Source organism: Trichoplax adhaerens, genomic scaffold, assembly GCF_000150275.1.
Source record: "Trichoplax adhaerens TRIADscaffold_1 genomic scaffold, whole genome shotgun sequence".
NCBI classification, from domain to species: Eukaryota; Metazoa; Placozoa; class Uniplacotomia; order Trichoplacea; family Trichoplacidae; genus Trichoplax; species Trichoplax adhaerens.
In genome coordinates this window covers 10,885,560-10,898,713 of record NW_002060943.1, presented here as the reverse complement: position 1 = coordinate 10,898,713, position 13,154 = coordinate 10,885,560, and the positions used below count along the sequence as shown (strand labels likewise).

The 13,154-nt window shown below is 30.1% G+C and overlaps 1 protein-coding gene across 1 annotated transcript; it reads right to left on the bottom strand.

The window, feature by feature from the left end:
- Positions 1-11,990: 11,990 nt before the first annotated feature.
- Positions 11,991-12,953, bottom strand: TRIADDRAFT_52598 (uncharacterized protein; the record flags this gene model as incomplete). Its single annotated transcript, XM_002108245.1, has 1 exon — positions 11,991-12,953. One exon carries the CDS (start codon positions 12,951-12,953, stop codon positions 11,991-11,993), a length of 963 nt encoding a protein of 320 aa, XP_002108281.1.
- Positions 12,954-13,154: the final 201 nt, after the last annotated feature.

Here is a 13,154-nt window from a genome sequence, read left to right as displayed (position 1 = left end):
ACTGTATGTCATTAAATTTCATACTTGATCAACCATTCAATCGATTTAATCAATATCGTGATATATGCCTGATAATGGCGTTAGTAATTGATTTATTGTAGACGGCGAGAAAAAATGCTGTCATGATACGATAAAGCAATTATTGTTGACTTGAAGTTTAATTGATACCAATTCCGTTTTTATATGCTTCCTTTGTTACAGCATGTTACTCGATAGTATACTATCTGATCATTAGACTATGTTGCCAAATAGTCTGACAATTGTAATCATTAAAAGCTATTCTTAATCTTTTCTTCGACGACAGTTGGGAAATTGTCGGTAAAAATTAGAGTTCATCAACTCATCTTTAAAATGACTACGAATGTTATATATGACTATAAGCATGAGGTAGCATTGAATATTAATTCATATAACGATCATGCTTAGAAGTAATAGCTCATATAATATATTGTGAGCAAATTCGATTTCGGATTGAACAAGATCTTTACTATTCTATTGTATGTGTGTACAAGATGACTCCTTCTCCGATTCTGACTTCTGTATCGACTTAACTGTATCACTATATTATTTCGAAAAATTATAATATCGTGTGTTAATGAAAAAATTATTTCAATTTTATTTGTAGTAACACCAAGTGTAATCTTCGTCGATAATAATTCTAGCCATTATTATTAATACTGTATCGCCTGTAATATTTATTTCTTGGCAATCATTATTACAATGTGTAAATATATTCATTCCTCTATCTTTCTCTTTAAACGAAATATTTGATCAGTCTTTAGCAGACTAATATTTTCTCACGTAAGCGATTGATTTTTAAAATACAGTTTACAATGATTAATCACATTTTTTTAGCTGTAAACTTAAGTGATATTACTCGATAGATTACTATTACCAGTGACATAACAACAATCATAATGCAGTAATTCTCTTAACGTTTTTAGTTAAATTCTTGTACAGTGTGGACGCAAAGTAGATATACGTGAGTATTAATTAACAATATGAGTAAATTAATACTCACGTATATCTACTTTTTAACGGCGCTAATTAGAGTATGCTTAGATCAATAAATGAAATTTAAATAATCATTCTGCCAGATTGCATTCTAAATTAATAGGATTATTGCATTTTCTGTATTTCGATTGTGCAAGAAAAATTAAATTAACAAGCGATAGCTGTAATCCAGTAAGGTAGATTCAACAATAAGATTTTAGTGAAATATAGAAATCTGAAAAATACTCTTAGGATTCTGATTTGAACAGCACGTGTAGGAAATAATGTTCTGTTCTTAGAACGGTCTAAAAATTCTTGATCTTCCTTCGATATTAAGGCTATGTTTCTGTACTTATAAAAGTAGTACAATTCTTTAAAATTCAACGAAATAATGTCATCAATAGAACTGTGAGGTTTTCTAGTGTGTAATATCTTTTCTAACTAAAAATTAGAGGATAATTATGCCAGTATCACTACTACATCAGGATTTCGAGAACAAACGATAGTGAGATAGATTTATTGATAGATTGCTGTTTGCCGCTATGTTCTATTAGTTCTTTTAAAGTTGAAATAATAGAATTTATAACACTATGGGTGTAATTAGTGAGACATTTTAATCGTGATTTCTATTCCATGAAAGTTTCAATGATTAGCAGAACAGTATGATAGTAAAATATTCATGCACGTATGCAAATGCTTCCAGGCACCCATTTGCATTACTCAAAGCGCAGCGTTATACAGAAACCAGTACAAACTTCTATCTTTAACATCAGTAAATTACGAATCGATACTACATTCTTAAGAAGTTAAATAACTTTTTCCTAGCAATAGGTATACCGTATAGAGAATTAAATAGTAGAATTTACAAGTATGGTACACAACATGACTAAAAAATTCAATAATTTACTGGAATACCACATTTTAGGCTTAAAAGTAGAGTCAATTAAGGCTAAATTGGTGCTGGTAAATCACTGCTATTTGTCCTTTATGTGAAAGAATACCATTCTAAGAAAGGACCAATATTACGGATATTCTGTATATTGTGTCAGTTAAGAGGGTTGTTGATTATAGTACAACGAAGGATATCGTTATCTATTAAAAGTAAGGCGGAAGCAGTAATCTGCAGTTTGTAAAGGTAGCTAATGAATTCAACCGGAAATACCTATAACATTGGTAGCAGAAAGAGATCGTTTAGCATATTTTTTGATGCCATTCAGTAACTTCTGTCATTAATTGCTACATCAAGACTTCGAAAGCCAATAGTTAAATCATATCATTATCTACTCTTGACATGATCTGTCTCAAGATGAAATAGATCTGAAATTTATAATGAACTATTTATAAACCTAGCTAATGATTTAAATATGAACTAGACATGACAATAACAGAGGAATGAGGTTGTTTAATATAGTTTATTTATTGTACTTCTTTATTCTAGTATATCATATGGTGCTAATTAAAAATTGTCTGATTCACTTTAATTATTATTGCTGAAGTTAGCTTATAATAAAGCTTAGAAAGTTTGCGTGGATAGTGGCTACTGAAGAATGAGGCAATCAAATAGTCTTTATTTGCAGTAACTGCAGAATAAAGAAATAGGTTGAGTAAAGGCACCCGATAATTGATCGAAAATTTACCTAGCATTAAATACATGCAGCCTAGATGTCAGCCGTAATCTACTCGTACTTTGGCTATTAAAATTAGGGTCGTCCTATCTTAACCAGGAATTACTACAAGGACTTCTCTTTGCGGTAGTCGTTGTCTTATGACGGTTACTGATTTCGAAAAATACCGAATATTGCAAATAATATTATTGCTGATGAAAAGGTTGGAAAAATATTCGGAGTAGTAAGCTTTAAGCAAATCGACCACAACAGATCCAAAAAATCTAACTAGATAAGATAAAAATTACTTAACGCTTACAGTACTAACTTAGTAAGTTTTGAAAAGACTGCTATACCTATTGCAACAACGGAATAGATCGAGGACAGGCCAAGGTTATTTAGCTAGCCAATCTGATTTGCACAATGAACAATTACAGAAAATTGGAAATCAGACAAACTTGTTTTGCACTCACTAACGTAAAAGGCATTAATGTAAATGTTATTATGGGCATGATTTCGCCGTACATTAGCAGTTGGTGACAAGTATCATGTCTTTACCACTAAATTCTAGGTTCTTAATCTGAATAGGGCTGCCAATATAGTAAGATACCTTGTTCTACTTCCTAGATATCGCTACATACTACAGTGATTATTATTCTGCTTTCTAAATAATAATCAGGGACTATAACCATGATCTATTTCATTCTACTTTTAATATTACAGAAAGCATTTCAAACGATATGATAATAAGTTATTATTGTAGAAGATATAGCAAGGCAAGAGAAAACGTGAATTAATGAGAATTGTTAAAGCTGTATTAATTAATATTAAAATATGGCGTAAACTATTGACTCTTTTAGAAAGATTTATTTATAAAAAGGTGCAAAAAATGCTTTCTGTGCTACGTTTAGAGGAATGCGGAAACAATTACTTTTTTGTATTCGTGTTATTTATCGGAATAAATAACAACGAGAAGAATAGGTGGAATTTTTATCATTATCTCGATAACTATGTACATAATTTGGCCAAGAATAATATTAACCTTATTCCGTCTATATTTAATTAGTAACCGATACAAGCGCTACAGATGTTGCTAGAAATCGGATAAATTACCATGACAATATGGGATATCACTCTAGACACATCATTATGTGAATAATTAATTAATTATCATATACTAGATGCTAAATAGTGACTATAATAATATGGTGCTGTATCATGATATTATCAGTCAATTAAGTTCGTGCTTCTTTAATAATCTTTATTACTTATTTTACTATAAATTTACAAGCAACAAAAAGAGACAAGTATGGAGGTTACTAATAGATAGTCTATGCACTGGTAGTTTAATTCATAAACACACAACAACACATATCATGTAATTGTCAATATTGTATATAATTATAGCACTAACGAGTATATGGAGAATCTTCTCAGATATCACGGCAAACCAGACGTTGCAAATTTCTGCCATCGCATTGATAATTAATCTTTTACTAAAACAGATTTTACTTTTCGTATTCTGCATGCAAATGATTTAGAGTGTTGTATGTGTGTAACGAATCGACGGCATAACTGCTACATGGATTTACGAATAGCAACTCATGAAGATAACTGTACGTATTGTGTGTGCATAATACGAAAAAATTAAGCGAAAATCGCTACAATCATAAATTATACCTTCCGTTAATGCTTCATGCTGCACTTACAATGTTATACTAAATCAAATTATAGTCTTGTAGTACAAATAATTCGATCCTTTTGTACTTGAGCTTAGTAATCAATCGTTGGCATTAACACAATTCGTATATATAGATTGCAGTTTACCTTTACAGTGGTGCATACTTTTCAATAAGTGTTCAAAATACAGTGAATCTATTCAGAAAGTATAATAATCACATGATATAACCACATTGGGGGTCTCTAAGTAACGTAGGTAATGTTTTCATGAAGAGAATTAATCCCGGAGCATGCATATACTTATACAGCCGGATTGTTTTATTTAGCTGCATTTCAAAGCTAATGGGTAGAATCTATAACTACAGCTACTCATGTTGTAGATAAGGCATGCTATATTAATTCTGGTAATAGTTTTAATCGCAATAAATACGCGTAATCATACAATTAAATAAATTGTAGTTTACATTTACGGTGGTCAATTCTTTTCGATGGATACTCTCTTATAACACAGTAAATCTACTTTGAAAGTATAATAATCATATGATACTAGTATAGCTATATTTTGGGCCTCTAAGTAACTTAGGTACTGTTATGATGAAAAGGTTAATCCAAGAGCACACTGATACTCGTTTTGAGTAGATATGCAAATGGCCAGATTATTTTTTATTTCGTCTTTAATACATCAGCGACCAATATACAGTAATATGACGATTCATCGCAACTACATATACTGTAATTAATTAGCAAAACATCTGATAATCAATTACGATGATTAGAGTCATTAACTAAATGTGCCTACTCTTAAAAAAGCTATTGGTCACATTTGCTGTATGACATTAAAACTAATCAGATTTCGTTTTGTACGATACTGTTCTTCAGGATATGTAAGCTAACGGACTGAATTATCTTTACTTACAGGTAATTTACTCTCCATCATATGTATCGCATCATAACAGCATACAATTATCATGATATTTTATTTTTGTTTAATACTCCTATAAAAAATATTACAGAAACTGTAATATTCGTGCTGTTTTTAATTATCGTACGATTAATTTAAATTTCCTACTTTTAACGATAGTTCAATAACACAAGCATTCTATGTGAGTGAAAATAAAAAATATGAAAAGCTGTGATTAATTCGAAGTTAACCATGATAATCATAATGAATTGAGCCATCTTGCATAAGATTAATGCTCTAGCTAGCTATAACAAAGAAAAAGATGATAATAGATTATTATAATTAACTCTAAATGTAAAGCACTTTCAAGATCAACATTTTACAACTTTCATCTTCTTCACTTAACTAATACAATATGACTTTAAACATTTATATCTAAATGTAACACAGATCTGAAAGTAACAACCATAGCATATATTTACTCCAACGACTTCGTCATTACCGCATTGATTATATATATTTATTATAAACGAATGCCATTTTCGAAACCACCTCCTTTTTTTGGTGAAATAAATTTTTAAAGAAATTAATACACTGGATAAAGGCTCTCTGACAGACAGATAGATATTTCTAAAAACGTCATTGATTACTTTATTCAATCATCTAGTTACTGCAGTAGTAATCATTTGATCTGATCTTTCGATATTATCAGTAGCTGTTTACACCTTCATGTTAAGAGGTAGTGCATTTACGCCATAAATGGAAACTTTCTAATCCCAGTCTAATATAAAGAACAATATAGAATATTCACTTGAATTAACATATCGAATTTCCATTTCTGGTAGTGATGACTTCCTAGATACCTATCTCAATACCAATAGGCTGGTAAAATTTTTGAGAAAGTATCATGTTTATAACGGTGACCTTGCTGTAATTAAAATTTCCTAGAAAGTTTAACTGATTATTTCACCCTCACACCCCATAATTTTAGTTCGATTTTTAGATTTTTATACAGTACCCCCTAAGGTCATTTAAAGAGTTCTAAAATGTAAAGATAGACCATCAAAAAGGCCGTAAAATTTCAATTCTACACAATAGGGTTAAGATTTTTTACGATTGCCACTCTTTAAAATTCTACTCATTAACATTTCCCAAGTCTATAATGCCGTATCTCATTTCACGTCTATAGGATATTGTTTATCGTTTTTAGCTTTATTGAAGAAATGAACTGATAAATAATACTAAAATAGCTCCCAATATATTATTCTGGAGGACATGCATGATGGAGTATTTCTGCTTGTAGTTCAGTATGTATTAGTAGCAGATATATTACTATTATATCATGCTGCCTTTTATGGCTAAATAGTGGATCCTTTGTAGTATTGTGTAAATAAACATCAAATAATTATTCGAGACAGCTATACAATCCATATAATTAGTCTCAATTTTCGTATCATTATTATGATAAGGTCGAAATGACCTGCTTTTAAACTTTATACCATCTATTAGTAGTAAATAATTAGGAACATAGCCTAATCGCTCGTTTTCTACAATTTATTTACCTGTTAATGAATAAGGTAGTGAATATAAACAACTTCGATACCGTAGCCCTAAATACGCGTATTATTACGAATTTTCGTGTAACGACTAGTTTCATCATGTACAAATGATCTTCACTGTACGTACGGTCAAGATTAACATAGCGATAAAAATTTTTCTCCTCTTCGTTACTGATTCATGGTGGTCAATGGGTTCATAACCTAAAATAGATCATTTAATTTATGATTTATCTAGACTAATTGTTTTATATATGAAGTCCAAGCTGCCTATCATGTGTTAGCTAAGATCATGTGCTGTCACAATTAAAATTTAATGACTATAGAATTTTATGACCTTCACTTCTATGTTTTAAACTTGACGCTAACATCAATGCCGTTTTTTTAGTTGGAATAATAGCGGCATTGCCTTATGTAAACTATTTATATTCTATTCATAAAATATGTAACCCATAGTACCACCGACGAGGGGTTACTCATTCTAATGATCTTAAATGTGAGGTCCTTTGATTGTAGTACTAGAACTGATCGTTACAGCATAGATTGTATAATGTAAAGGATGTTGTTAGATCTGTGGAGTCTATTTATTGCAATCGCACCCAAATTTCCATCTTCGAAATACATAGAGGAAAAGTGTATACGAGCTTTGAAATATAACAGGATTACTTAAAATAAATAATCTAGAGTTGAACTTGTTTTCATTTCATTCTTAATTTAAGATTTCAGGGTCATATATCCGCTAATTCATTAGAACTTTGGAACGGGTTATTTGCTGGAATTTTTCAAGTTGCGTATGTACGAAATTTAAATGATAATGAAAGTGTACAGTGTATAAATAAATACATTTCGCTAGCTAATTACAAAATCAAGAAAAATAAATATTCATTCAATTTAGGAAGTTACGTAGTAGCATATAAAAGTTACATTAATTTGAAGTATTTCGTTAGTCAAAAACCGCATCAATAATAGATAAATGTTAATTTAATTTAGGATATTACGCAGTAGCATATAGAAGTTATACTCTTTAGATGTTAATGAAAGTAAATATGTGGGTATATTGTAATTATTATTATATCCATACTGTTTCTGAGTATGCAGTTTACACCTTATTGCCAGCAGATCGCATATTCCCCTATATTATATCTCATAATTAAGTTATAACTAGTGTTACCAATGACACTATTAATGATGGGTAGTAAACTTGATTCAAGACCTTTATTAATCGTCATTCGAGAGTTTTATATTACGTAAGAGCACAAATTTCTAATACGGTGTCGGTATTTAATACCATTCGGTAGTTAAAAGCGTCGCCGATAGTGGATAGCAATAACCCGCTCAAGGCCATCATTGATATCATACGTATTTGAACCTTGTTGGTGGCATTTGTATGACAATGTAAGCTTATAACAGTACGGTAGCATGAAAATTTCCAAATAAATATCGCTCATTTGTAATAAGAAGTTATTGATATCTTAAATAGGCTAGTACTAAAGAACTTGTGAATAATTTATTTACAACTGCAAGACCTTTATTATGCCTACCATATCGTGAATGAGTTATACACTTTAGATGATAAAGCAGGTATCTTAGTGCAAACTTGCAAAATATCATTAAAATATCACTTGCTGATGACAAGAAATCGACGATATCAGTATCAATCGGTACTTTAGAAAGGATTTACTTTCAGCTTCAAATTTTCTATCATTACTATGCATGGGTTAACAGCTTTCATATTTTATATGATAGGGTTAGTATACATTACCGGTATAGTATTAGTTCATGACCTCGTCGATCATGCTTACCAGATATCCACCGTACACAATTTAACCTAAGTACATTAAAGCTGGACTCTATAATTTACACACTTCTTTTTTGTAAATACGATACAATGATTCATTTATCTGAGTAAAGGATTTTAATTGGAAATAGGTGATCACATATTTACTAAAAATACCACAGTTTAATCATAAATAGCAGTATTGCTAAATCTTTATTATTACTCATATATTTTACTTCGCTGTGGTATACTGGAAAGATCTTCAATGCTTACGTATTTTTCCAGCGAGGTGTACTCTTCATAAACGATGTTTTACTTCATCATAATTCATTTATTACCAAAATTATCGATGATTTCAAGTTATAATTTAGGTTAGAAAGGATGATATAACACACATTTTGCATAAAATTGCCACTTATGCATATATACGAGAAACATAAGACGTGGTTGTTTTTTTCTAATTGAAGTTGGCTCCTATGAAAATTTACTTACAGTTTTATAGGTTATATATTAATTATTTACGTAGATTAATTTCTTCGACTATCGAAGAATTGATAGCATCTCGTAGATTCATTATTTATGTCTATATCTTGGAAATATTTATCATCATTCTGGAAATTAAGTCATGATTTACAGTACTACAAAAACGTATAACAGATAAATGTCTCGAACTTGTATATCTCTCTTAAATCTATAACTCTATCTCATTCTACAATTATCAGTTATATGGTTATATGTTCTATATTTTATCTATAGCAATACGTTCATTTATTTCTATGTTGGTATAATTACTACAAAAAAAGTCTATATTGAATTTTTCTGAGAATTGTTTTGATCTTATCTTATGCTATTAATAATAGCAACATCTTATATTTAATTCAACAGCTTAAATGCTACCTCAAAAATATTACGTACAAATCCAAATAGTTGCATTCATTAGTATCATATATAATAAAATTTGCTTCTAGTCCTTCATGAACTAAAATTGATATTCTAGGAGAGAGTTTATCCGATATGCGAAGTGATTCTCAAATCGATAATGGGAAAGAATTAAAATGAAATCCCCTAATTTTTAAACTTATACAAATAACATTGTCGAGTCTAATGTACTGAAGTACATAAATACTCCAATATACTCTATATTACAATAAACAGTCAGATAGAACTAAGGAATGATTATGAAGAATTTTATAAGTCTGTGAGATACATTATTACCTACGTATATTTTTAAATCGAATGCAACTAAAGGGAGGCATAAATATGATACAACTTTCTTTCTATACCATAATTTCATTTACTTATGGCGATATGTAGCAGTATTATGAAGGCGGAATTATTTGAAAAAATGATCTGATATTTTCAATCTAAGAATTGCAATTAAGAATATTCTAGCCAGCTAAAAAAATATGGTAATTAATGACACGCTTTGTTTACTTATGAACAAGCAATAAATAAGAATAGATAAAAAACTCTGCCTATCTGCAAATAATTGCAACTATGTCAATAGTTTTGTTAGCATTTTTAAGACGACTTTTGTTGTCCTAGTCCTTGCTTTTAACCGAGCAAACTACGTGATGTAAGCAATAGATAATCAGAATAGTCATGATAAACATTAAATCTATTTATGATTCGTGAAGCTTTATTAGAATACGAGTTAGTAAGTGACGGATTATCTGCTGTTTTTATGAGTATCTTGTTATTATTTTGATTGAACAATTCTTAGATCACGTTAGGGCTTTCTTTCAGTTAATCTTTTAATTCCGATGTTTAACGTAATACTGAACAATTTTAAGGTAGATAATATACGGTGTAATATAGGAGGTAAATGTAGACTATGGTAAACAGAAATCACTATATTAATCTTTGATCTAATGTTTCCAAATCAAATTGAGTAGCTTTGAAAAATGGGATGAACGGATATATCGCAACATATGCCATACTATCTAAGAATTTTTTAAATTGCTTTACTGCAATACGCTTTATTAAAAGTCTGATTAACTTGGAGATAAATTAGATTTGAGTAATCACTTAGATATAAGGCAATTCCTAAATTAAAATTTTCACTTAGTTTACATTTAGAATTGTTGCCAATAGAGGAAATTTAGAGTCAATCAAACTCTGGTAGCTAATGCATCATACGTAAATGGTAGGACGATAACACTACATAATTTATGATTTAGCCGTAAACTTAAGTATCATTATATAATGATGCCGCATAAATTAAATTTACTTCTAATTATTGATTTACAAACCATGCGAAAGTATAAATGATGAATTTTAAAATCCATAAAGTTACCGCGATAAATACTACAGATTTTTCGGTATTACCGAAGGTAAAAATAGATTAATATGATTAATACTAGATTTATGATACCACTGCTAATCAGTCATAATATAAATAAATATTAAACAGATCAAAAATCTTTTATACCTAGCATTAAATTAATCCCATTAAGTATCTGATTATGGCGCAGAAATATTTTTGAACCCCATTCTTTATTGAGACATAAGCATCAGCTAAACTGAGGAAGAAATTAAATGTTCTGCAGTAATTTACATAGTTTAATTGTAGATCTTTAATCCTAGTGGATTAATGGCTGTTGCATCAGGCTGAGAATACTAGGTCGTAATTAAAGTGAGTGTTGTAATAGTAACAAGTAATGGCTTCAGATAGAGATAGGTATAACAGCCGGCAATGAAAGAGGCAAATATTACAAGAAATTGAATGATAAATAATGTTTTGAAATGGTGCTTATGATTTCACTAATATATTTTTCTTTCCAATATAAATTATTTAAATCTGTAGGAATATTGTTAATCGCATATGCGTATTTAATACTCGTATATAGTAATCTAAGAAAATCAGACGTGTTAAACTTGAATTATTTTAGCTTGTACACGTATAGGTTACAATAATTCCTAGCAATTAATTTACAAATTCTAATAAAATTGCTGCAAATGCAATTATTGATTATAATTGGTTAAAATGTTAAAGCTATTTATTAGATGATTGTCTAATACACACTCTACGTATACTAGACATGGTAGCTTAAAAGCAATCAATTGTATATTGTAATCTATGTTGACAAATACGGTTTTTCTTAAGTTCAGCTATCATCGGGATCATTACTTTGATTAGCTACTATAGGTTCGCTGTTACTCTATTTTGCCGTCACGACTGTTAATAACAAGAATAATTATTTCAATTTTCTCGGCTTTTTGGCCATGATATAAAACTTCTTTATGTCATGATCATATTAACATTCTGATTCAAACTATTTGTGGAAGCCTTTCATTAATCCTTTGTCTTTCTGCCTCACGCTACTAATGGATTTGACTTCCTATAGTCCGTCATATTAAGTAGATTGGTTATAATCGCCTTACATTTTGGCGATAAATATTAAAATCGGATTGCTATTACCGAGGATAGGCTAATTTAAGTTCTTCAATACTGTTAAAGAGTAATTAAGTGTGATTACTTAAGCTTTGGAACTGCTATAACAGCGCCATCTTGAATAGGCAAATAATTTAAAGAGGCCATTGCGATATAATTCATTTGTAGAAGCATAAACGAATGGATTAATACTAGAATTGAATATAATGAGTATTTTAAATGTCTTATGTAAGATTTCATCTAGGTCAATGACTTTGAATTGATAAAGTGTAAAATATAATTCATTGGGCAGCCAACATATAATCAACATTATTGAAGCTGAAAATGCCATAACTGTTGCACGCCGACGTGCTGCTGCTTTGATAGTGTTTTCTGTATGACCGATTTTAGCTCTAGAGAGTAGTCGTCGAGCAATATCAAGATAACACAATACAATTATACATACTGGTATAAATAAGCGTATAGTTTCCATAACAATAAAAAAGACATTTCTTGCTAATGCATCAGCGAAAATAGAGCCCCATATACATGGTGGTATATTTCCACTTTTATGGTTCATATTCAACGTATTTTCCAGTGTTAACGATAATTGTAGTACAACTATAATTAAAACGGTTATTCTACAATTTTTGACTGAAAAAACAATTTGATAGCGCCATGGTTTAGCAATCGCACACCATCGTTCAAGGCTTATAAGTAAAACGATGTAAATAGAGACAAATCCAAAGGAGAAGAAAAAATATTCTGAATCAATTAATCTGCAATAGAGTAATCCAGCAGTACCATTTGGGTACGGGAATGTATCATAAGCAAAAGCAAAACCTGGTGTTATAAAAGCGACTATACCTGTCATCATATCCATAATTGCTAGGCAAAATATTAAAGTATGTAGAGGACCTTTTATGACCGATCTTGAATGAATACTTACTATTAATACTAATAAGTTACCGATTATTGCAATATTGGATAGAATACCATACATGATATGAATAATAAGGGGGACCTGCAGATGGATAGCTGGTGTCGGCGTAACTGAGGAAAAATTCATCTTGACCGGATTTTGACACGATATCTTTCGAAAAAAAAAAATAACTTTTGCTTCCTTGGCCTGTTCGCGATCTGGACTAGAATATGTAATGCTTAGCACCTCTTTTTTATGATCCCGATTATTCACTTATAGATCAATAGTAATCTGCCATTAAGTTAAATTTGTTAGTAAAGTTTTCCTACTGTTAAAAGGATGAATTTT